Source organism: Hylobates moloch, unplaced genomic scaffold (genome assembly GCF_009828535.3).
Source record: "Hylobates moloch isolate HMO894 unplaced genomic scaffold, HMol_V3 SCAFFOLD_17, whole genome shotgun sequence".
NCBI classification, from domain to species: domain Eukaryota; kingdom Metazoa; phylum Chordata; class Mammalia; order Primates; family Hylobatidae; genus Hylobates; species Hylobates moloch.
The window spans coordinates 44,429,056-44,456,884 of record NW_026652292.1 but is presented as its reverse complement, the minus strand read 5'-3'; the positions used below and the strand labels follow the sequence as shown (position 1 = coordinate 44,456,884).

Here is a 27,829-nt window from a genome sequence, read left to right as displayed (position 1 = left end):
AAGGACAAATGAATAAAATAAGGTTTGTTGAATGTTAGCTTAAACTATTTATAGAATTTAAAGAACAGCATTTTTAAGAGGAATTTTGAGAATGATTGAAGTGAAAATCTGAAACTGACCTAGTTTATATACCCTTTAGGAATGGAATGAAGCTTGTGTATTATGAGAGCCAACTACTCTTTCCTCACACTGCACAGCTGTTTGCGTAGATCTGCCGAGGCTCTTTGTTTTGCTTTTCTTCCCCCAGAGTGTCCTCAGTTCTCTATTGCTGCCCATTAGCCAAGTCCAACTGCTGAAAATGTGACTCAGAACACTAAGAATGAGTATTTGCTGTCCTAAATGGTCACAGAAAGCCTGCTGCGGCTCACTACTTAACATCTGCCTTATGCTGACATTTATTTCAGGATTAAAAAATTGCCATCAAAGACTCATTTTTTGAAAACTGGGGAAAAATATATTGCTTTTTAAAAGTATCACATTTCCTATTGTCAGATTCCTATAGTTGGTTCATAACCAACCAATAAACAACTGTAATTGTTAAGCATTATGCTATGTGCTGTATGGGAAAATAAGTGTGCTGTATGAAGCCATATTCATTTTATTAATGAGCTCGCCATATCGCTAAATAAGTACAGCGATCACATAGGAAACAAGCAAAATGCCACAGAATATTATAAAGTGATAAATGAGTTCATGCATACTTTATTTAAGATGCCTAAAGAAATAAAAAGTAATAATCACAGATACTATTTACTGGGCACTAAGCACTGTACTGGGTACTTTATGGAATGACATAACTTAATCCTTATTATAAGCTTTTCTAGTGGATTGTATTATTACCCCCACTTTAAGGATCTGAATACTCACGGCCATATCCTCGAGATCCTAGAGCTCAGTCAGAATGAGCCCCCAAAAGAAAATAAGGCTACAGTTTGACTTTGAAGGATAAATACAGAAAAAATTATCATAAGAGTACTTGAATTATTATTTATACATTTTTTACATAATCTTTTTCTTAAAGATTATAAGCAGAGAAAATAGCTCTTTAATTTTGCAAATAGAATTGTAAGAATCTATGGACTTTAAAATTGAAAAGTCCGGGAAGACTAGTTATGGTTATGGTGAAATGGAAATAAAGAGAAATAGAAATTAGGTAGATCAAAAAGGAAATGCATACAGTAGAGAATTTTGCACTTGAACTTTGAAAAAAGTCATTATTGTGGGAAAGGACAAGTTGTCCTGCTATGGAAATCTCCACTTATCTAAACTTGAATTAATTTGCCTCTTCATTAAATGTGCTTCATCTCTCTTCCCTATCCTAGTGATTGATGCCACCACCATCTATCTCAGCCTCAATTTCCCTCACTCAATATATCCAATGAGTCATTAAGTCTTGAAATCTTAAAAGCATGAGGATTTCTGTCTCAGCCCTGCCACTTACTAGATAGGCGACCTTGGGAAGATTATTTGATCTTTAACTAATAATTTACTCAATGGTAAAAACATGGATAAAAATAGAACATATTTTATAAGTTGTTAGAATTCAATTATAGACTAAATGTAAAAGTTTTTATTACTGATACATAGAAAGCATTCAGAATGTTAAGCTATTAATTATTCATAGAAATATGAACAAAAAGATTCTATGTTGGGCTTATTATCTTCTGTATTCATATATACATGCATCGTATGTATATGTATGCATTTATATATATAAAATACATACAATTTAATGTCTATTCTTAATAGAGATATTAAATATTAAATGCCATAGAATTGTGTTTAAGAAAAAGAGCTCTGCATTCAGACAGAGCCAAATTAATTTCAATATTAGGTTTACCATTTTCTATCTGTGTTATATTGAATATATTACCTAACAACTGCAAACCTCAGTTTCTTCATCTGTAAAATAGTTATTGTGAGCTTGAAATTGAGTAATACACGTAAAGCACATTATATAGTACCTGACACAATTAATGTTAGCCATCTCATTATATCAGTGATTTGTTTCATAAGATACAGTGTGCACATATTAATGCATAATTTGTGGCTGGACAAGAACTAAAGAATATACGATTGAAGTGATTTTTAAAAATCACTTCATTAACATTCTTAACATTTCATTAAGAAAGCTGTATTTTTTGTTCTATAGTTGTTTATTTTTCATTCTATTAATCCAAATCACCTGCATCCATGACAGAGTTGGTACTCTAAGAAATAGTTAAGAATGTGAAAGGAAAGAACCACAAGAATGAGACTCAACTCAAATAAGAAGAGGAACAAATGCAGCGTCAAGGTAATAATGAGCAGAAACAGAACACCTGGTTTGCCTTCTGAGCTGCCCAAAGACATACTCAAGCTACCCATAGATGCTTTTAGATTCCACCAATTGGCCTTTTCTCCTTGCTTCATGAATATTCTATGAACTATTCCAATTCCCAAAGAACCGAAATGATCACCATAAGCCTGTGCCAGGTTATCAACAACAGTCCATAGGTCACATATAGTGACAGTGAATCAAACTACCAGTGAGTTACCCAAAGGTCTACTGAAATACCAAATGTCGTGTAGACTCTAAAGACAATTCAAAGTGAGGAGTTCAAACACATTTTAAGCAAAGGCAGTATCATTTGAATAAGTAAATAGCTTTACAAGTTGGAACACATATTTGAATAAGCAAATTTCAGCTTCCTGATTGAAATCTCTACTGAAATTCAAAACTTATAATTCTTAGAATAAATATTTCTTTCTAGTTATACGTTGTAACATTTTGCTCTTAACATACTTTTTCCTTCTTGATTTCTTTCCTCTTATTTCTCTTTCTCTGTCCTTTAATTTTGATATGTTCTTAATCTTTAAAGTTGTACTTGATACTGAAGGCATTCGATGACAAGTGATACTGTAAAACCAGCTGCACTCTGGCAGGGATCTAGAATCAGGAGGATGGGTGGGCCAACCCATTAATCACTGTCTTTAGACCACAGGTAGTCTTCAAGTAAGCCACTGTGGAGATCTAAGTCATTACACATACATAGTCACACATTGCAGAGGATATGAAGCATATAATGCATACTTTGACTATATTTATTTTAAAGTCTTTCCCAATGCTTAAATGGTATAATCCTATGTCCTTCACAACCAAATTTGATCTTCTTGACCTTGGATGTGCCATTTGCACACAGCATGTGGATCATGCTGAAAAAGGAGTTACTAAATCAGAATGAACTTAGCCAATGGAATGAGCTCAACCAACCATTTACTGTAATGGCAATTGCTGTAGTCGGGAAGTATGTTTCAGGGAGCCTATGGAAGATTATTAATTCTCTTCCCATCTTTGGAAATTCAGCAGAATGGTTTTATTCTGATTAAGTAGTACTTTGAAGTGTTTAGAATATTCCATGATAGCACTAGTACAATGAGTCTCATCACTTTGCAAAAAAAAAAAAAATGAAAATAAAACTATATCAACTCACTATAACACAAAAATTATATATATATGTGTGTGTGTGTGTGTGTGTGTGTGTGTGTGTGTGTTTGTGTCTCCAAAACTGGAATACTTGGACCTACAGCAATCCTGGCATTGAGGAGTGTTAGTAGCTACATGAGACAGTCAGTATATTTTATAATTTCAACATTATTAGAAAATCACAAATTGAAATACATTGTTTTAAAACTTAAAGTTAAGTACTAGTGATATACAAATATGTAGTAACTTCCAAAATACGTGAAGAAAGAAAGAATAAGGAAAATCTTGGTGATAAAAACATAATAGCAAAATTAATATTAAGAAATATAAAAATTAAAAGTACTAAAATCAGACCAAATAGAATTTAAGGAAAAAACATTACATTGGAATAAACAATGTTTATTTTGTTATTAGATGCCTGGAATGATATAGAAATAAAGCAGTTATGTGTCTTTACATGTTGAATATCATAGCATTAAAATGTATAAAATAAAAATAAAATGCAAAAAAATTAACATGATCTCATAATATCAGTGGGAGAATTTTTCGAATACTTCTTGGTATTTGAAAAATCAAGATAATAAAAGGTTATATGTTAAACAGCTGAAATCATATTTTAAGTAAAATTGTTTTAATAATTAAAAATTAACTTTTTTCAATTTGGCTTCAAACATTCATAAGTTTTTAGCATAGCTCAGGGCACAGTAAAAATATCTGTAACATTCAAATCTGTATAGGTAATATTTCTGAACATATGCAATACTACTAAAAATTAACAATGAAGTTTTCAAAAATCCCATTTGAAAATATTAATATTATCTCCAAATAATTCTTAGTTCACAGATAAAAGTAGCAACATAATTATAGAATATTTAGCAAATAATTATAATAATATTACATATCTAAAGGTATGAATTATGGCCAAAGCTGTTTGCAAAGGAAATCTTATTGCAGTAAGAAAAATTTATTATTAAATAAGACACAGTGAAAATAAACTAAGAGGCAAACTCAAGGAGCTAGAAAAGGAGTAACAAAACTAACTTGCAGAAAGATGGAGTTCAAATACAATCATGACTCAATAACTAGAAAATAGAAACAGTGAAATAAATAAATAAATTCAAGACTCAAGTTTTTGAAAGGTTCCATGAAAAGAATCTTCTATCATGGCTTCAATACAACAAGGCAAAGCAAAATAAAACAGCAAGCACAGAGGGTATAAATTTACCTATGGGGAATGGGAAAGAAAATAAAACTGCATACTCGATCAGTACTTTTTAAACTAATAAATAGTATGTAAAATTCATTCTGATGATTTTCAAAATCGTGATGAAATGGATTCATTTAAAGGAAAATATAAACGATCTAAACTTACTTAGTGGAAAGATATTAATTTTTCATCTGCACACATGCCATTCTTAAAGGGCCCAGTGCCCTGTAGGAGCAGAGCTATAAATTGCAGCACCCTGACCAGTTAATCCCTGCCAGGGTGAACGCCTAACCTAATTTCTTCAATTGGCATCTCTCAGAGAACAGAATCCCATCCTCCTCATCCTCCTCCCGCACTTCCTGTCCCCTTTAGTGCTTTACTATTATCATAGCCCTATCACCATCTAACACATCACCTGTTTTGTTATTTATGTTTTTTAGTATTGTCTGCCTCCTCTCCCTTGCCCTACACAAGTAAATGTAAGCTCCACCTGGCAGGATATTTGTTTTTTGGTACACTATTGACTCACAGACTCTAAACAGGAAATCTGGCACAAAGTTGGCACAACTGTATATTTGTTGAATGAATGAATAAATCAATTAACGAATGAATAAGGGACTGATCTGTTATCTATAGAGAAATGAAGTTGATGATTTATATACGTGTTGATTTGGGTATACGCAAACAACGGGAGTCTTAGACTACCATTTGTGGCAAATACCATAGACTGTGTTTAAGTGACCACAGGCATTTGTCTGCTGGTTCAACAAAGAAGCTGAGTAGAGTGATAGTGAGAGAGAAAGAGAGAGAAGGAGATAGGAGAGTAGCGGAGGAAGAAGAAGAGGAAGAAGAGGAAAGAGAGTGAGGGGGCGCTGCTTGTTTGTTTCTATGTTTTTATGAAGATCTGACTTTTTGTACAGTTGGACTCTATGAAGAAAAAGATACTTTTTAATTGTTTGTTTGTTTTAAATCACAGACTCACTGATGTGTCAAATGTAAAATACAATAGCTCTTATTGGGCTTTCCACATCTTCTTAGATCTAGCTCTTTAGGTTGAGAATTCCTAATTTTGACTGTACATTTACTACAGCTATCTATCTTCTTGCTTATTGGTTTTGTTTTCTTCTTTAATACACAGGCACAGGCCCCACCCTGCCCCATGGGGTAGCTCTAATGTGTGGCCATGTTAAGAGCTGCTGCTTTAAAGACTCCACAAGAAAACTATTAGAACGGATAAACAAATGTAGTAAAGTTGCAGGATACAAAATTAACATACAAAAATCAGTAGCATTTTTGTATGTCAATAGTTAACAATCTGAAAAAGGAATAAAAAAGTAATCCTATTTACAATAGCCACATATAAAATTAAATACATAGGAATTAACTTTATCAAAGAAACGAAAGATATCTATAATGAAAATTAGAAAACACTGATGAAAGAAATTGAAGAGGACAGCAAAAAATGGAAAAATATTTTATGTTCATGGATTGGAAGAATCAATATTATAAAATTTCCATACTACCAAAAGCAATCTACAGGTTCAGTGCAATCACTATCAAAATACCAAAGATATTCTTCACAGAAATAGCAAAAACAATCCTAAAATGTATATGGAACCATAAAAGACCCAGAATAGCCAAAGATATCCTAAGCACAAAGAATGAAACTGGAGGAATCACATTATCTGATTTCAAATTATACTACAAACCTATAATAATCAAAACAACATGGTACTGGCATAAAAACAGACACATAGATCAATGAAACAGAATAGAGAACCCAGAAACAAATCCACACACCTACAGCAAACCCATTTTCAACACGGGTGCCAAGAATATACACTGGGAAAAAGACAGTCCCTTCAATAAATGGTGCTGGGAAAACTGTATTATTCATATACAGAAGAATGAAAATAGACCCCTATCTCTGCCATATACAAGAATCAAATCAAAATGAATTAAGACCACCTCAAACCATTAAACTACTACAAGAAAACATTGAGGGAAATCTCTAGGACATTGGTCTGGACAAAAATTTCTTGAGTAATACCTTAGAAGCATGGCAACCAAAACCACAATGGACAGAAGGGATCACATCAAGTTAAAAAGCTTCTGCACAGCAAAGTATACAATCAACAAAGTGAAGCAACAACTCACAGATTGGGAGAAAATATTTGCAAACTACTCATCTGACAAAGGATTAAGAATCAGAATATATAAAGAGGTCAAACAACTGAATAGGAAAAAATCTGATAATCCAATCAAAAATAGGCAAAAATTTGAATAGATAATAAGGTTTGGATGTGTTCTCATCCAAATCTCAACTTGAATTGTATCTTCCAGAATTCCCACGTGTTGTAGTAGGGACCCAGGGGGAAGTAATTGAATCATGGGGGACAGTCTTTCCTGTGCTATTCTTGTGATAGTGCATAAGTCTCATGAGATCTGATGGGCTTATCAGGGGTTTCTGCTTTTGCTTCTTCCTCATTTTTCTCTTACCATCACCATGTAAGAAGTGCCTTCCACCTCCCACCATGATTCTGAGGCCTCCGCAGCCATATGAGACTGTAAGTCCAATTAAACCTCTTTTTGTCCCCAGTTTCGGGTATGTCATTAGCAGCAGTGTGAAAATGGACTAATACAACAGACATTTCTCAAAAGAAGACATGGAAATTGTAAACAGATATATGTAAAGGTGCTCAACATCACTGATCGTCAGAGAAATGCAAATCAAAACTACAATGACACATCATCTCACCCCAAGTAAAATAGCTTATATCCAAAAGGCAGGCAATAGCAAATGCTGGAGGTAAATTAGTACAACCACTATGGAGAACAGTTGGAGGGTCCTCAAAAAACTAAAAATAAAGCTACCATGTGATTCAGCAATTCTACTACTGGGTGTATACCCAGAAGAAAGGAAATCAGTATATCAGAGAGATATCTGCACTCCTATGTTTGTTTCAGATCTGTCTACAATAGCTAAGATTTGGAAGCAACCTAAGTGTCTATAAACTGATAAATGATTAGAGAAAATGTGGTACATATACACAGTGAATGACTATTCAGCCATAAAAAAGAATGAGATCCAGTCATTTGCTACAACATGGATGGAAATGGAGATCATCACGTTAAGTGAAATGATCCAGGCATAGAAAGATAAACCTTGCGTGTTCTCACTTATTTGTGGTATCTAAAAATCAAAACAATTGAACTCACGAACATAGAGGGTAAAATGATGGTTACCAGAGACTGGGAAGGGTAGCGGGAGTTTGGTGGAGGGAAGATGGGGATGATTAATGGGTACAAAGTAATAGAATGAATAAGACCTACTATTTGATAGCACAACAGGGCAACTATAGCCAATAATAACTTAATTGTACATTTTGAAATAAAGAATGTACTTGGACTGTTTGTAACTCAAATAATAAATGCTTGAAGAAATGGCTACCCCATTTTCCATGATATGCTTATTTCACATTGCATGCCTGTATCAAAACATCTCATGTACTTCATAAATATATGCATTTATTATGTAGTCACAAAAATTAAACATAAGCAATTTTTAAAGGAACAAACAAAAACTAACTGCTGCTTTGCTTTGCACAATGAACTCTATTAAAATGTTTTTTCAACTCACTTAAAGATGTCCACAGGTTCCTCCTAATAGTGTACATGAGATTTTGCCCCCTTCTGTAAAAAAACCCTGTAACTCCGAAAGAAACTTTCAAACAATTAGCTTCGCCTACATCTAGCTCTGTCACAGCTGTTTAATTTTTAAGCTGTTAATCACCAACATAAAGTTTAAGCTCATACAGTTACTTTTATTTTTTTCTGGATTTTTAAATGACTTACAAGTTGATATTGGGATTTTTAAGTTCTCAGTTTGTTCCCCTGACAAAATAAATTTGACCAAGAAGCTAAAATCTTAAACTGAAGGCAGATTAAGTCAAATACCTGCAGAGGGGCTTCAGGATGCTTCTCTCTCTGCACTGGAGCAGCGGGAACTTCCTGAGGGGGTTTTGATGTCTTCCTTTTGGCTTTTTCCATTTGAATATTGGTGAAATAGTTGACAGCAGCAAACTCAATAAGGGCCGAAAATACAAAAGCAAAGCAGACAGCTATGAACCAATCCATGGCGGTAGCATAGGACACTTTGGGCAAAGAATGTCGTGCACTGATGCTTAGTGTGGTCATGGTGAGGACAGTTGTTATTCCTTCAAAGCAAAAGAGCAGAGAGACAGAACACCTTACCATCATTTGTATTAAAAAGCACCGCCACCACCAACAAAAACCTAGAAAATCATGTGGGATAGGGTTAACAAACTCACACAATAACTCAAAGAAAACCATCTTTGATGGAGAATTGGAATCTTAGTGGTTCAATAAAATTAGCACAGGATTTGGAGTGAGAGAAAGATATGGTTCTAATCCTAGTTTTTATAATATTTGGCTTAATATGTCTTGCCTTGAGTTTGGAAAATTCTTTGAGCTTTATTTGATACCTACTGATTGGGTTTTCTATAAAGGTTAAAAGCATGTAACGCACCTAGCACACAGTGGGATGATACTGGAAACTGAGCCAACACACCCAACGGACTCAACTGACACACACCTATCAGGAAGAGTAATTCACTGAAGCACTGACTCTTATCCAGGAATGGTAAGTGAGCAACACTGGCCTCCAAAATTTAAGCATCAGAATTTCTGGAGTTAAGCATGGCTACTGCTATTGAGAACCACTGCCAGAAAAGGCATGAATTATACATAGGTCTTTCTTAACTTTAAATATTATCTATTGAATTAAAATACTAAATTAGCTAGTTGTGCAGAAGCCTCATTTTTATAAAACAATAAAGTTATATTACTGGGCGAATAGATTTCCAGAGCAATTTGGCATTATAAATATTGGATCTATACCACCCATCAGTTTACAGCTGGCTGGAAATATTTGCAAAAAGAACAGAAGTACTTCTCCTCCATCAATAGGCTTCTGAAGCACCACATCAAGGAACGTTTTCTCCTTAGCTTGGAAAAAATGTCAGTTCCCACTCTTAGCAGAAAAATTATCCTTGCCACTGGTACCATAGAGTAACACGTTATTTAGGAATGCTAATATTTGGACACTCGTCTATTTCTGCATCTATATATATCTGTCTAATCCATCTTATGCAGTGAAGTCTGGAAATTTTTGTGAGGATTTGCTACATCCATTTAAACTGAATCATATAACGACTAGGATAGCTCCTGAAGTTGACACACAACACATTCGGGGATGGTGATGATGATAATAATAGAACAATGATGTTGAAGGCATTTAAACTGCATATTGTAATCCATGCCAATCCCCAACTGAAAAGCAAATAATGCATGTTCAACCAAAGAAATAATGAGTCCAATGCGATATTAAAGGAATATAGTATTTTGATTTGGAGAAAATGATATTGTCTCCTCAATTCAGAATTTTGTTTTATTCTTCCCACTACTGTTCCTTAACTGATACATGTGTGTAATCCTTATTTCCACAGCTTTATTAACCACAGTCTTCTTGAGGGCGGACAAGTCTAAGATTGCTTCAAGTTTATAATATGTCACATGGTGCTAGGCACAAGATAAATGCATGGAAATAAAAACTCATTTTTCCAGTTCCTCACCAATCCATTTTCTCTGAAATCCAGTCTCTTCTAAATCTTCAATGCTTAGAACATGAAAAATTGGAGCAACTGTGCAGCACATGAGCTACACATCATTTATAAAGATCTGAGAAACCATACAGAGAAAGAAACTTGAGAATTTGGTTGTATTCCCTTTTAAAAATATTTTGTGACATTGTTAGCATTCTTATTAGTCTAAAATAGATTATAAAATGAGTTTATTCAAATATATAAATATCTACATATCTATGAAAATGCTATATTGTGAATTTATTGGATTTTATTTCAGAAAGAGACCTTGGAACATTCAGGCCTTCATTTTGAATCTCAGAAAAGTGGCACCATTCCCACGTTGGCTGTGAGATATATGAATAAACAATAAAATAACCGAAAATTTTTAGCTACGTTTGACGATAGATGAAAATGTTTTTCTTGTTCATAACAATTTAAATTTAATGGAGTATTAAGAATTCAAAAATGTTCTATAACTTTCTCAGATATATAAGCAATATTTTTCCTCTAATGTCGTAGAAACAATGCTAAAAGCAGTTAGAATAAAATATGAACAGTGCAATATAAATAATACTACTACTCAGTACTCAGAAAATTCTACAGAGACCATAGTGTGATAACCAAAAAGGATACTCAAATTCAAATATAAGCAACTTAAGATTCCCTATGTTACTTTGAACTTTTTTTTGTAATAGGACAATTTTTCTTGGTGATCAGAAGTAGTGTTCTTCATCTTCTCCTACTATCATGTGAATAAATGTCCTTACCAATGTCAAGCAAACAGAATACTGATGCAGTTATTGACCCATAAATTCAATAATTACTTTCCAATTGTTTAGGAGGATATATCACCAGGTTCATGAGTTAAGTGGTGATGTGGATTATACTGGTTTAGGTGGAACATTTGATTAAATGAAAACCAGTGGAATAGCAAACAGAAACCAATTCTTCAGAATAAGAATCCATGCTTCCTCTGCATCCAGGAAGACAATTCATCTGTCGTGTGTGGCTTAGCCGGCATCTACCCTGAACACATTTAAAAGCCATATTTTAAAAAATATATCCAATTATTGATGCCATTCCCTGCATTTAGCATGCTGAATATGCACCATATTGGCTGGCCCACAAGCTGAGTGAGGATGTCTAAGAGTAGGCAAAGACTGTACATAAGAGTGAATTTTTGGCTGGCCACTCCTAGAAAATGAAATAGCAATGATTAAGATATGCCAGCTGGCATTTACTTGTGTTTAATGTTTTACTATACTGGAATAATTAGAAAACTTAGAGGCATACAGCTTTGGAGATAGAAGGCCTTTGGAGAGATTTTTAGGACACTCTCCTCCTTTTATTGCACTGATTTTTTTTGCTTTGTTTTTACACAGTCTCTAATGATGTCTCTGACCCAACAAATTATCTTCTTATTAGTGAAAAGGGAAATAAGAGTTAGGAAAGAAAAAAATTTGCCCAGAATTAATATTTACCTAAATCTCATATGAAAATAGATTGCTAATTTCCTCCTAAATACTTAAAACTTAACTTTCCTAAGAAAGTACCTTCATAGGCCCTCAATGATAGTCTAATAATTATCAATCTGACACATCTTAGGTCTTTGAAGACTTAATTACAGACATAATCTGTCTGCTCAACTGAAAACAATATCTTGGCTCATGGGCACAAGAGATGGGTAAATTTCAAATGAAAAAAAAAAAAACACCCACAAAGTATCTTTAGCACATATCCATATAATCTCACTCAGCAGCTCTGGAATTCTCCACAAGCCCCCACATCCCCACACCTCCTGTGAAGACAGAATGACTGAGTTGTCAAAGTTAGACAGAAATTGTCTTGGGTCCACCAATTACGATTTGATTTTATACAAGTTTCTTAATATGTTTGAGTCATTTTCCTTATCTATAAAAATAATGACTACCTTGCTGAGTAATTATTAAGGTTAACAATATTTGGCAAATCTGTTTATCATTGGTACTAGTAATACTAATATCCTTACGTCCTGCTACTTCATAGGTAACTTTTTGAAGGTCCACAGCAATAAGTGATAGTCCCTGGGTTAGAAAGTAGGCTTTCTGCCTCCACATTCTGTATTTGTGACACTACCACCTCTTGATTACAGGCACCTATGATGGATCATTAATTGCTGTTCTGCACACTCTTTAGGATCATTTAAAAAAATATGTATACAAGAGTTTTTTTATTTGTAAAATATAATAGAAACTTCTGGGTTTTCTTTTAAATTTTTAGTGAGGGTAGCTCCTGAAATATTTATATTTTTTGTACAAGAAAAAAGTTAAGAGACTTTGGATGCTCAGCCTCAGTAGATACTTCTTGCCTGGTCAGAGTGCTTCGAAAGATGATGTGTAAAAACACAAAATTAGCTTGAGTGTTAAATGAGATAATGAACATCAAGAACTTAGCAGAGCATCCAATACACACTAGAAAGTTATGCTTTCTTTAAAACACTTAAAAGTCAAGGAAACTGAGTCAGAACAAGATCTATCTTCCTTAGATAAGAGAAGTATTGGAGAAATTAATTAATACGAACTAAGTGGTCCAGATACCCTACAGTGAGAACTGTACATAACTTTTTAAATCCTCACTAGTCTATGAGGGTGAGATGGATTGTCATAATTTTACGAATGGAGAAAATAAGTGGCAGATTTGGGTTTAAACCTAGACTTGCTGACACCCACAGCTTAGATTTGTTTTTTTCTCTCTTGTGTTTTCAAACTTATATTTAAGAGCTAAAATTTATTCAACACTTTGAGTTGTGCAGTTATTCTTTAATGGAACCCTTATAACTCTTTAAGGTACCATTATACCTCCTCACTGCCTTCCTAAGATCACACCCTCCTTCCACCATTGCTTCCCCATATGAGTTTCTCCAGTATACTTCCAATACTTTTTTTTCTATTTTTTTTAATGCATCCTCATACTCCAACACCTTCTTAGAGAAATCTAAGATTAAAGGGAGGATAGTTGTCTTTAGAGTATTTCAGATCCATTGAGGACACTAAGACACCCTAATCAACAGTTCTCCAAAAGGATGGGGAGGTAGGATGAAAAGTTCCCATTCTATTTAGTTCCTTCGCACCAGCATCTCTTCAGCTATTGTGTGATAATGGATATTATACCATGGCTGTGATCCTACTAGGTAGAAAATCAAAGAGGAATTGGCACTCTTGTGAGGAATACACCACCATTCCATAGCAATTCTGATCATTTTCCTTCTTATTCTACTACTGAATGCTTTTGTTACTCACAATGAACAGAGAAATAATAGAGAAAGACATTAACTAAAATAAATATAATTATAACAAAGTTTACTATTTAAAAGCATAACTGACATGTAGAACACATTAATTTATAAAAATTGTAAACTCATATGCTCTGAACTTCATATGGTTCAGAATACTATACAGTATATATGAAGCCACTATAAAAACAAAAAGAAAAAACAATGTTTAGAAAAAAGAAGTACGTAAATAGATGAGCTTATAAACTAAGCACATAATACCTTCCAATTCAATGCATTTAAACCATTTGCATTTTGTTCCTCTTCATTAAAAGCTAAATTATTATAAGGTTTTCATATTCATTCAGCCATGACTTTTATTTGTTTTATTTTAAGCTGCCAGGGCATTTCATTTTAACATGGAGATATAATTTTAATTCAATTACACAGCATTATACTAGGAGCCCAAGAATATCACTGAAAGTGAGATTATGTCCAGATTCACAGTTGGTCTATGCCTGTCTGGTTCTCAACAAGGGAAATCTGATGCATAGCCCCAGAGCAAAGGAAGGATGCCTGAATCTCCCCAAGCTTTATTACTTTGTACTGGCTAGATAAAAATGAAAGCCATGTGATTCCTTATTCAGGATAGCCTGATGTATTAGGGTTTAAGATTTTCTTAGAAATATCCCATGAATCATGAATAAAATGCAATGTGAACAAAAACACCCAAGAAATGAATTGCAATTACCAAATACAGTCCTAGCTGGAACTGATTCTTTATTTATCCAGAATGAAACTTGAGAAAGAATCACTGTCATGATGCATGGAATATAGGTCTGAATCATAAAATAACCCATCTTCCGTCTGAGGTGGAAGTAAACCGTCATAACAATATATTCACCTGCCAAGAAAACAGGAGGAAAATGTGTTATCGGTTCTGCAGACAATTAGTCAATGGCTTCATAAACATATTTCAGACTAACAAACAGGATTCTAAGGAAAGAAATTCTCTTTTGTGCATAGCTACACAAACATCAATAAGTATGTAGTTTCCTAACGAGGGAGAGAATGATATTGAACGTTATTATACAGAAAAACACTTTGTTCCGTGTAATGATTAAGCAATTTAACAAATTGCGCTAAAACTTTTAAAAATTTTCTGTAGTGCTTTCTATTTTGATAGTCTAATATTGCTAAGGCAATTAGCTTTCATTTTTAGCATTTTTTAGAAACAGCATTTAGACCTAACTTCTATGAAAAACCACTAGAAAAAAATAGAAATGCACACAGTTACACATACACAGACACTGACACATACACACACATTTATGAAAATATAAAGTTTAATTTTAGAAAGGAATAAATATACATATCGTATTTATATATAAATATGTATAAATTTCATTCATATATAGATTTCATACACAGTCACAAGCTTAGAGAGAGGCTACCATAGTTTTAGGAAAGAGGTGAATTTCTAAATGTTCTTTATATGAAGAAAAATATAGACGTGTATAACATACAGGCATATATAACACCCCTGAGTTCAAGCATGTTTTACTGGCATTTAGACGAAAACCTGAAAAACTAATAAGTATAATAAACCATAAGATTTCTGGTAGCTGTTGATAAGTGTTTTTACTGTTACATCTGAAAAGAATATGTGAAGAAAGTTATCTAGGAAGCAGTGGCCTTATTCACAAACCGTGAGGACAGCATTTGGAAACCTCACATGCTACGATGTGTTCTAAATCCCACTTGCAGACTGGAAAATAAATGCCCTTCCAAAAATAGATTTTCCTGGACAGATGAGAGGCAAAGTGCCCTGTTAGAAAGCTACTGTATTGTTTCATAATTGATGTGAAGAAGGTTTCCTCAAAATGATAACAGTCATGACAGGTGTCATAAAGATAAAAGTCATGGAAATTTAGGAGAGAAGAGCAGTGCCATTGATTTTATGACAAAGACAGTGTGTGACTTATACAAAGCAGTTTAAATAGAAGAGACAGTGGGCTAAATTCCTTTTTTAAAACAAAGGCTTATGTATTAATTTTATTTATCCATAATAAATTTCCATTTTATCTTATTTATGTTTAATTTTTAACCAATTTTTGAGGTATGATTGACATACAAAAAATTGTACATATTTAGTGTATACAACTTGATGAGTTTGGAGATAAGTATACACTCATTAATCTATCACCACAATCTATGCCACAAATATATACATCACCCCCAAAAGTTCCCTCCTTCTTATTTATTATCTTCTGTGATAAGAACATTTGAGATCTATTCTCTCAGCAAATTTCTAAGTAGACAATACAGTACTGTTCACTATATGCACTCCGCTATATGGTGGATATCTAGGATTTATTCACCTTATATAACAGAAATACTATGCCCTTTGACTAATACCTCCCTGTTTCCTCCTCCCGGAGGCCCCTGACTACCACCATTCCTCTCGCTGCCTCTGAGTTTGACTGTTTTAGATTCATCATCCCTTCACAACACTGCTTTATCCATTTTTTTCTTAAAACAAAAACAAAAACAAAAAACTTTGTTACCTCACATATTTGCTCCAGATCTTAAAACTACCCATTTTCTACTAATGCAATCTTAGCATTTTATCTCGCAGCCAACACCTTTTATTTATTTATTTATTTTGAGACGGAGTCTCGCGCTGTCGCCCAGGCTGGAGTGCAGTGGCGCAATCTCGGCTCACTGCAAGCTCCGCCTCCCGGGTTCACGCCATTCTCCTGCCTCAGCCTCTCCGAGTAGCTGGGACTACAGGCGCCCGCCACCACGCCTGGCTAATTTTTTGTATTTTTAGTAGAGACGGGGTTTCACCGTGGTCTCGATCTCCTGACCTCGTGATCCGCCCGCCTCGGCCTCCCAAAGTGCTGGGATTACAAGCGTGAGCCACCGCGCCCGGCCAACACCTTTTAAGAACACAAACTCAGAAGTCATAACACTTCGATTTGAATTTGGGTTTTGCCAGTTATTACCTGTATGACCTAGGCAAATACATTGTACTTAAACTTCTCATGTATAAAATAAATGTTACAGTAGTATCCACTTCATGGGATGGTTATGAGAAAAAATACATGGAAATAATTTAGAAGGGTGCCCGTCAGATGGTAATTGCTGAATAAAGTTTAACTATTGCTATGGTCTAAATGTTTGTGGTCCTCAAAGTTCAGATGTTGAAACATAATAGCCAATGTAATAATAGGAGGTTGGCTTTGGGGTGTTTAAACCATGATGGTGGAGCCTTTAGGAATAGAATTAGTGCCTTTATAAAAGAGGCCCCAGTGTGAGCACCCACTCCCTACACCTTTGGGGTCCCCATGTGAGGACTTATTCATAGAAGGTACTATTCTGTGAACAAAGAAATGGGTCCTCATTCAACACTGACTCTGACAGCACCTCATCTTAGACTTGTCAGACTCCTGAACTGTGAGAAGTAAATTTCTGTTGTTTATGAACCACCCTATTTGTGTTGTTTTGTTACAATGGCCCAAACTAAGATAACTATCATAAAAAATATTTTTTCTGGTGATATGTGTATGTAAGGAACAGTCTTAGAACAAGCAACAATCAGCTAATTTTTCCACTAAATATGATTAAAAACTAAATTCTATAATTCTATTCACGTTCCAAAAGAAAAGAGAGACCAAGAGTCATAAATAATAAACATCTCCCCACTCATGTGATAACTTTAATGTGTACCCATAATACACTTTGTAATTAAGTTTTAGATTTTTGTTTACTTTCAGAAAATGAGAGAAGGTGGCACCATAAAATTGGGCAAGATAAAAGAAAATTTTTGGAAAGCCCCACAAAAATCATCAAAAACCAAAACCAGAAACAAAGCGAAGACAAAAAACAAGATCAGACTTCCTACCACATAATTTTGTGAAAATAATTTTAACATATTTGATTACTGGCTTTCATTTCTGAATAAGAAAACCAACTCACTTTTAGCATCTTACTAAATCAGAATTTATTTTAAACTAAAGTAAGATTATAAATATAAATAAATTATGAGCTATAACTCATGCATCAACTCTATTTCTGGAAAATGTTTGTTGTTCTACTGAAAAAAATTAACTATTTCAATGAAAAAGTCAGGAGAAAACTCTATTGCTAACAGCAAGTAGCATATCGGCTTTAATCATTACACGTCTCACCCGTAATTGATTTGATGGTTTCACTTGATACGGTTTGCCCAATCAAATCATATTGAACTAAGCTGGAAGACTCTTTCGGAACTTCAACTGATTTCTCAGGACCTTTTGTCCAGGTATAGATCATCTCACTCTTTGGATAGGCATCTAAAAGAGAGCACAGAATGTGATTAGAGTCAATGCTCCTTTTTCATCCACATCAGTCGCCAACACTTAAAAACAGTGCTTGTTCAAGAAAGATGGAATAAATGAAAACAAAGTTCACTATAATTTAGTCACTATAATTTAGTTCACTACAATTTAGTCAAACATGTTTAAGATTTAGAAAACTAGAGATTAAGTAAATATCCTTGCAACTCAACAGTATTTATTTTTTATGCCAAATAATGGAGGAGAAGATATTAAAACTGAAGCATCTAAAATGCTACATATGCATGAATACACTTGAATGTTTGTCCATGCCAGTAGGATAAACAGTTCAAAAGCAGATATATTAAACTCCCAAAACCATACTTCTAACTCACTTCCAGGGCTTGACCAATACCATCCTAACACAGTTCTGCTATTTAGAAATGTACTATATGCTGCCTGTAATAATACAATAAGAAAACCAAACAAATCCTACTGTTAGGAGAGCTCCCCTGGGGTCACCTGTTCCAAACTCTGCCTCTGGGCAATATCCACTGTGTTTGGGGACCATTGTACAGTGACAACTGGCTATGTTGTTTGTAAAGCTGTCCAGGGAATATAATTACACAACCAATTCTACTGCCTTTAATTTCTTACAATCAGGACATTTGCCCCTTCCATCTTCAACAAATCTCTCCCAGTGGCAATTTAAGCCCCTTTTCTATTATTTGGCACTCTGTGCAAATGGAGAACAGCTGCTTGCTTACCATCTACCCATAACAGACAGCTTGGCTCACACACAGGTAAGTTCAAAAGAACCAAAATGAATTGTGTGCCAACCTCCCCCCAAACTACCCTAAAATGGCTATAGCATAGTAGGTCCTCAATGGAATCATTTAATTCTATGAAAGGAGTTGACACTTAACAGCACCTTATGAAACAAACCATGAGGCTTGTGTTGTCATTTTAGCATCATTCAGTTATATTATGTGTCACCATTTATTTCCAGAAATATATTCACACTTCAGTAAACTGTTACAGCCTCTGTATACTATGTTCTTGTCTATGATATTGCAAATTAAGTATCCTTCCTTTGGCTACCCTACCTTGCTAGAATAACCTTTTTCTTTCCTGGTTTTTCTAATTCCTCTGAATTGTAAGCATGGGGGTTTTAAATAGTGTTTTTTTTTTCCTCTTTCCAGAGTAATTAAAAATCCTTACCTGCTGAGTATGGTGTGCCTCTCTTTTTAATTCCCAATCCAAAAACATCAGCTTCCAATGTGCAATTTCTTTATTTTATACAAACCCTGATTGAACACGAACTATGTTCAAGTCCTTCTGAAGAGAGCTTTTTCTGAGAACTAGAGGTTGGGATGATGCGGGGAGTGAAAAGGACTTCCTCTACATGAGAACTAATTTGGGTAAAATTTGAATGATTACAGCACAAATCGATTTTAATTCTGGCCCCAATGAGACCACTCTGTCTATGTATTTTTCTGCCTTTATCTTCTCTCATTAAATTATTGGTAAGAGAACATATTACTCTCTCTGGCTTCAAGTTAGCCCACTGAATATTGTGATTACTAGGGGTTATAAAAAGAATAGTGACTGCCGATTCTCATTAAGTTAAGCAATGAGCGATGATAACAGCAGGCAACAGTTTCACAATCAGTGCGACTAAGAATCTGAAGCAATAGTAAAAGCCAGCATCTATTTTTGGTAGATTCTGATTGAATTGAAAATGTGAGGCAGACCTTAGAAAAGGCAATCACATTTTGCTGCCATCTCAGAGAAGCGAGCTTAAGGGAAGGAATCTCATATTATTTTCTATCCATTCATCTCATCCTGTTGCCTTCATTTCTACAAAATTTCCCAAACATATCCATTTCACACTTTCTCCTCTAGTACCATCCTAGTCTAAGCCACTGCCATCTTTGCTTGTACTAAAACAACAGCCTCCATTTCTTCTCTGCTGCTTCCACTCCAGCCTCTCTACCACCCATTCTCAAAAAAAAAAAAAAAAAAAAAAAAAAATCGTAAGCGGAACTGTAAAATGTCCAAGAAAGTTACACTGTTTTGTCAAACCTTCCACAGGCTTCCCATAGCTTTTAGATAGAATCCAAACTCCTTAATGTAGCGTATAAGGCATTATATTATCTCAGACCACACCCCTACCATGCTTTTGCCATGCTTCAGTCACTGTTATGCTAACAGTGCTGCTTCTGTCATTTTAACCTATACTGTGTCAGGAAGCTCTGAACCTTTTATGGACTTCTTCCAAGTTTGCTATGAAGGACTCTGCTTACAATAGAATATCTATCTATCTATCTATGTATCTATCTATCTATCTATCTATCTAACTATCTGAAGTGATACATGTTATAATTATATCAATTATATATATAATTATCTATATAATCTGTACTTTCTGTATAACACTACCAACATGTAGAGTTCAGAGGTCCCTAAATTTCACCACTGATCACCAGCCAATTGTGACTCAGAGTACTTAGATTATCTGTATAAATAGGTTTTTGTTTGTTGTGGGGAAAGGAGGTTGTTTGTATTTCTTTATTATAAAATATTAGTTAATGAAATCTCCAGAAATAAAACCGGACAGTTTTTGTTATGGGCCATGACTTAAATGTTAGATTATGAAAAATAAAATACATATGTAAATATTAGCTTGCATGAGGTAATCATAAATTCTAGCAAAATTTTTATTGTGACTTACAACTCCCGAATTTCAAAGGGCATGCATGACCATCCATGGGAAAATCCACCAATCTCATGGGACACTCCGCACTTATGGTGAGCCTATGATGAAAAATGCAATTAAATAAAATCATCCCTTTTAAAAAGTAATTATGACTTCAGATTCTAAAATAGGAAGGAAGAGAGGGAAGGAGGAAGGAAGAAGGGAGGGAAGAAAAGAAAGGAAGGGAGGGAAGAAAAGAAAGGAAGGGAGGGAGGAAGGGAGGGAGGAAGGGAGGGAGGAAGGAAGGAAAGAAAAGAATAAAAAAGGAAGGGAAGAAGTAAAAAAAAGATTACCTCATTGTGTATAAAATAGTACCATTTCTCATAATTCTAAAAAGCTTATTTGGAGCTGTCATATTATGTGAGACAGATTTCTTTCCATTCCTGAAGAAAGTATCAGGGGTCCACACTTTCGTTACCATCATATTGTTCAATCTCAAAATTTCAATGGGGCCGTCATATTTTAGTCTTTTGTCAATCCATGTCTGTCTGAAGAACACATCCATTGTGTATTCCTAGGACAATTAGTTTGGAACATATTTAAGTTGCAAATGACTACACATAAGTATGCGAAAATAATGCATTAAATTCTGTCCTCCTTCATGCTCATAAAAAAAAGACCATTCCAAATAAAATTAATAGGAGCAGGAATGATCTTGAATCAATGGAACAAAAAGATTCTCAGCAATTAGAGTACCTTTTATCCATCTTGATGCCTTCATCTTCTAATTCATAAGATAAATAAATTACCACACGTACTAATAATTTAATAATAAATTTGCTATAATTTAAGAAAACTGCCAGTACCAGGTAGTTACAATTGTGTTTTACTTTAGACCAGATAGCAAAAATCAGTTAATGTGTAAAAAATACCATGCACAATTAATCATGTAATTGTAGGCATTTTAAAGACAAAGTAATATGTGTAAGATATATTTTATTTTCACAAAGTTTATTAAAATGAGTCAAATAACTCAAGGGTTTCAAATTACTAGGAGCTTTAGATCAATGAATAAACTAAAGTAAGTTTTTTGTCATGCAAACTAAATATATTTAATATAAGATAGCACAACTGTATGGATGAATTCTTCCTGACCAGCGCTTGGTATTCTAAGCTCTTAAACATGAGTGAGAAGGAGGCAAAAGGGCTGGGATGGGCAGAAAGCAATTAGATCAACATGAAATACTAAATACAATGAAAACTACAAAATAGTGTATACAACTAGTTCATACTGAAAGTAATTATCACCTCTAATTTTCTCTTCCTCAATAGTTTCCTAAAGAAAAAACAGTTGGGCGCCGTGGCTCATGCCTCTAATCCCAGCACTTTGGGAGACTAAGGTGAGAGGATCACCTGAGGTCAGGAGTTCAAGACCAGCCTGACCAACATGGAGACACCCTATCTCTACTAAAAACACAAAATTAGCCAGGCGTGGTGGTGCACGCCTGCATTCCCAGCTACTTGGGAGGTTGAGGCAAGAGAATCACTTGAAGCTGGGAGGTGGAGGTTGCAGTGAGCAAGGATTCCGCCATTGTACTCCAGCCTGGGCAACAAGAGCGAAACTTCATCTCAAAAAAAAAAAAAAGAAAGAAAGAAAAGAAAAGTAAAAACAAAAGCAAAAAAGCTACACCCTAGGTTGTGCTATAGGAACCAGTAATAGGAAAGTTCTTCTCTTTGTTTAGAATGACCCTAAATCAACAAGTACTCAAATGTTACAACTGAAATGCAAATTGAAGGAGATTCAATGTCTTACTCTTTATACATTCTTAAGTTTAATTAGGGATCCTTTGGGTTTCTGGCTTTGTGTGATTGACAACGAAATAAATATTAATTGCCTTTTTTTCTACATGTTTTCTTCAAGTCTCAAAAGGTACATTAAACTTTGAAAATACCTACCATTTCAACATCAGAAACAGGTCCAAAGCTGGTGACATATATGTCAGTTTTCACTTCTGTAACAGGACCTAACGGGTATGAAGTAAATAAGTGTGAAAAAATAATTACCAATTTTACAGGCTGGGAAGGTTAGATAATTACAGAGTAAATACACATATGATATATCATGTTTTTACAAGTATCTTAAATTTTCAGTGAGATAATGAATCTCTACAAAACAAATGTATACCAAAGCGCAACAAAACCAGAAAGCAGTGTTTACTTACAGGCAAAAAGAAACCCCAATTACTTACCAGGAACCTTGTTTCTTCAAAGATACATCACCCCTGGGCACTGTTACAACAGGCAATGCAGAGACACAAAAGCTTTTAACCTTTGTGATATTTTATAGTCCATCATCTGATTGGCCTCTATAAAGAAGTGAGCTGTTAAAAAGGGGAAATGTGGCCACAGGAGCAAAGAAGAGAAAAACCATAACAGCTGTAAGGAATGTATCCTTGGAGAGCTGAGGATACTCGTAAATAATTTTAAAAATGATTCATGTCACCTTTATCAACAAGCACACCATCCACTGCTGATTGGGATCAAAGACAAACTTTCTTACAAGTAACAGATACTTACAATCTGCCACCTACTAGCTGTGCAATCTTGTGCAAGTTATTTAACTCCTCAATAGTAGCCACCACAACCATCAGGCAAGATTTTGATAGCGATCAAATGAAATTGCTGAAATAAGATGCTCAGCAAAACGACTCTCTCATGAAAGTACTCATTCCATGTGAGGTTCCCTTTGCTTCTGACAGTGGCCACTACTGAGACTCTTTCTTGTATCTAAATAAGACTAGTTCGTAAAGAAGCACATTGGTGTTTTGGCAGAAGAGAAATGTGGGAGCATAATGACAATATGGCTGACACAGATTTTAGACAAGGGAACACAATCTGGGTTTAACACAATCTGAGTTTAGCATGAAGCTTAAAATCAGAAAGTTTGGAGTTCAAATTTGGTTCTAACATCTTATAGTAATATCATCTTCAAGTCGCATATCCTCATAGGTAAAGATATTAATGAGTATTAATTGAGATAATACTTGCAAATCATTTGTCCCAGTCTCTAGAACATAATGTGCTCAATAATGACAGTAGTCATTATTATGCATAATATAGCATTCTAATACAAACAAAAATATAAAAATTGTTGCCCCTTGAACATAACTTCCTTAAACAATGGTTTATAGTACTGTATAGCCAGAGGCTAGATATTCCATAACTGGGAAGAATGACATCTGCTATAAAGATGAAATAATCTCTCACTTGGATTCTTGCTTGGGAAATGGGATTTATGCCAAAAAACAAAAAAAGGCAGAGAGAAATTGGTATCACTTAATGCCCTAGTTCTAAAGTTATCTTCATAAAAATGAATCTGAATATTTCTTCTTCTAAAGAATGAAGATTGATCCACACAAAGAAAGATAGCTCGAGGGAGAATGAGAAAATTCTTTATTGAATAAGTATCCTAAGAAAAATAGAGCCTTAGGCAGCATGGTAAGAGAAAAAGTCTGGATCAGGCTTATCTATCATGAGATTTAATGTTTTCAAGACTATATCTACGGAAAGCAGAAAAGTTAATTAAATTTTTATTTGAATGAAAAATTGGAGACAACAACAGCAAAACATGATAGTAATAAGCTCATTAATGTCAAATTGTTCCAGGAATAGCTAGGTAATCCAGGAAGCAGGTAATGTGTGCTGAACCCTAGAAGATAGCAATTTCACTCAAATAGGTTCAACAGTGAAACAGATCACTGTGTTAGTTTCTTAAGGACAATTGCTGGAGTATTAAAAAGCAGAAACACTATATCATTGCAAGTCAGGGCAAGTGGTGATAAGTTACTCGAATAATTAAGGTTGGTTATGTCCTGACAACTAGACTATTTGACAAGATTCTTGAGAAATCAAAAGTTACTTTGATGATCAGTTTAGGGAAGTGGTTCTGATATATCTGTTAAAACACAGATTGTTGAACTCCACACCTGATATGCTGATTTAGTACTAGGCATAAGGTGCGGCCTCACAATTTGCATTTCTAACAAGTTCCTAGCTGAGGCTGTTCACTTTACTCTATTTTACAGTGTTCATCTGTTTTCTAGGATAGTATTTACAACACCATGTGCTATAAAATGTTAATATCACAGGTATTTCAGGGGAGTGAGGAGTCTAGGAGAGAAAAGAATTAGGCCAATGATATTTTTCTTTATACATTTATTTTAAAGTGTGTGGGTGTATGCTAATTCTTATAGTTCTATAGTTACAATGATTCCATGACAATAACGAACATTTTCCAATTCTTGCGTGACATGCTATTTTCTCAATGATTCTTGAATGTTTTATGTTCAAAATTATAACCTAAGTATTTGTGACATTCATTCTTCAGTATTTGCCTTGTATGGCCCTATGGATCTTTGAGACTGAGTGAGATCCTCAAAACATTTGATTGGTAAAGGGATTTCCTTCAGACATTCATTCAATTAGTGTTTATTGAATGAGTGCCTGTTGTGTGTTGGGTTCCCTGCTAGGCTCTGATGCTACATTGGTAAACAAGACTCAGGAATTCCCTGCCTCAAAGAGCTAAGGTGCCATTGGGGCAGTCAGAGTATGAATACGGTAGTAAAAAGATAAACTAAATGACAGAATGCTATCATTTCTAAGAGGAAAAATACAGGATGGTAAGAGAGTGAGAGACTGGGAGGGTCATTCCTGATTGCAGTCACAGCTGCTTCTTCAAAGCAGTGACTTTTAAACCAAACTTGGAGAATGAGCATGAGCCATTGAAAGAGCTCGGGAAATTGGATTCCAGGCAGAAAGAACTGCAAGAGGACAAGATCAAAGACCAGAGAAGGGCTGAGTATATTCAAGGACTAGAAAGGAGGCCAGTGGGGCTGAAGCAAAGCAAGGGAGGGACAGAATGATGGGAAATAAAAGCCACAACGATAGAATAAAAACCAGAGTACAGTGGATAGAACACCTACCCCTGAACTCATATTCTAAAAAGTGACATATTTTAAGCAACATACTTATAATATATGCTATGGTGACTGTAGTTAAAACTACAAGGAAATTAAGTTGTAAATATATCAGTAAAAGATGGGGAGCTACATAGAGTGTTGTTATGAGCTAAATTGTATTCCCTCCAAATTCCTATGATGAAGTCCTAATTCTTGGTACCTCAGAATGTGACCGTATTTGGAGACAGAATTTTTAAAGAGATACTTAAGTTAAAATGAGGTCACTAGGGTGGCCCCTAATCCAATATCACTGTGACCATATCAGAAGTGTAGATTAGGACACAGACACACATACACACATAGCAGAGACAATGTGAACATGGAGAGAAGATGGCCATCTATAAGCCAAGGAGAGAGGACTTAGAAGAAACCAATTTTGCCTACACTTTGGTATCTCCAGAACTGTGAAAAATTAATTTCCTATTGTTTAAGCCACCCAGTCTGTGGTACTTTGTTATGGCAGCCTTAGAGAACCCAAAATTTAATCATTTTTCCTATGTTCGTTTCTGGAGCTTTCTTCTTCTGATATTCAGTTTTTCTCTGTCTTTACTTATAGGTTGTGGTAAGAAGTTTGATTCGTATCCCATAGTCATTGGGAGGCCACTGAGGGTTTGAAGTAAGGGAGTTTATATGATTAGATTCTATTTTTTACAAAATTATTCTGACAATGGTATTGACAATACATTACAGAGAAGCAAAAGTAGAAGAAGTGCTCTTCTAAGAGGCTGCCATATTGGTCAAGTTGAGAGTTGGTGATAACAGCTTGGACTAGGGATGTGGCAGTGGGGATGAAGACTGGACAGATCGAGGGGCTGGTATGCTCACAGAGTGTGGGTATTTTCCAAAGAACGATAAGCAAAGATACAATAATTACTATTTATTGAAGATGAATTATGTGCCAGGTAGGCTATTAGGTTCTTCCCATATACTATTTCATGTAATCTTCACGACACCCTCCAAAGGCACTATCCTCATGAGAATGTTATGGATCTGGAAACTGAGTTCACAGAGATTAAATAATGTATGCAAGAGCCAGAATTCTAACCCCCTTGTATTGATCTCCAAAGCATGTGCTAGCTTTACTATACTACATCACCAATAATAAATCATTAATTACCTAAGCAAATGTGGAATTTCGTATCTAGAATATAACATGCTATACCTACATTTCCTGCTTTGTTCATTAGTTTGTGAAGTATTTTCTCACAGTGCTTTTCACGCCTTAACTATTTTTCTTATTACAGCACACTGCTTGGGTCTTTCTATCTGTAACAGCAAAGGCAAAATCTTAATCCTTTCTGAAGTCCCAAACTAGCACAATGCCTTGCACATATTAGGTGTTGAATAACTGTGTTTCATCATGTTCCTAATATCATTCCAGTAGTTATTTAAAAACCCATCAAAAGGAAAAATTAACAGAATTACTTTCCACAGCAGTTAAACTAAAAATATTTCAGATTTTAAGAAACTGTGTCTTATTTGTATTTGTATCCTCTGGCAGGACCAATCACAGGTTTTAAATGTAATAGGCTTCTGATAAATCAGTTGTCAGTGAATAATGGTCACTATGTAATTAAGAATAATTCATAGAGACACTTCCTCTAATACGACAGTTTAGGATTTTCAAATCAACCTTACTCAGAGTATAATTACATGGAAACCAGAGAATTTTGAGCTTAGAAGGATTTCTTCCCATAATTTGATATGCATTTGTGCAGCATTAAAGACATCTTTTATTTTAAAATTCTACTTTGTTGGTAGTAGGAATATATTTTTTAATCCTAATGGTTGACAGTCTGTAAGGTAAACAAGATGATTCAACAGTTTTTGGGAAAGAAAGAGCCAAGACCAGCAAGATCAAATTCAGGGAAATAGTCCCATCTAATTAATGAGTCTAACTTGCTGGGGAAGGGGGAGGGCAATTAACAATGAATCAGGTAATTTCCCAGTTTACTTAACTTTAGCAGTACAGGTATGGTTAAAGGGTGGAATCATTTTTGAAATTTCATCTCCAATAATGATGTCTAATTTGCTGCTACATCATGAGAAAACCTAGGGTGTTTTGCTGCTCTTGAAACTAGTCCATCCTCATTTTCCATATTGCCTCCCGAGCCGTGCACTTGAGGAAACATTTCTAATTTTCCAGCCACCTACATCACGCATCCACCATCATCTTACAAAATACTAGTGACATATCTCCAAAAA

At 34.7% G+C, this 27,829-nt stretch overlaps 1 protein-coding gene across 1 annotated transcript in view; it reads right to left on the bottom strand.

The window, feature by feature from the left end:
* Positions 1–27,829, bottom strand: part of GABRA4 (gamma-aminobutyric acid type A receptor subunit alpha4) — a 77,204-nt gene that overhangs the window by 40,046 nt on the left and 9,329 nt on the right. The window contains exons 3-8 of the mRNA XM_032135436.2: positions 22,563–22,630; positions 20,960–21,180; positions 20,643–20,725; positions 17,783–17,926; positions 14,341–14,493; positions 8,631–8,890 (exon numbers count right to left, since the gene is read on the bottom strand). Of these exons, the coding sequence (XP_031991327.1) occupies positions 8,631–8,890; positions 14,341–14,493; positions 17,783–17,926; positions 20,643–20,725; positions 20,960–21,180; positions 22,563–22,630 (929 nt within the window). The remainder of the gene's footprint in view (positions 1–8,630; positions 8,891–14,340; positions 14,494–17,782; positions 17,927–20,642; positions 20,726–20,959; positions 21,181–22,562; positions 22,631–27,829) is intronic.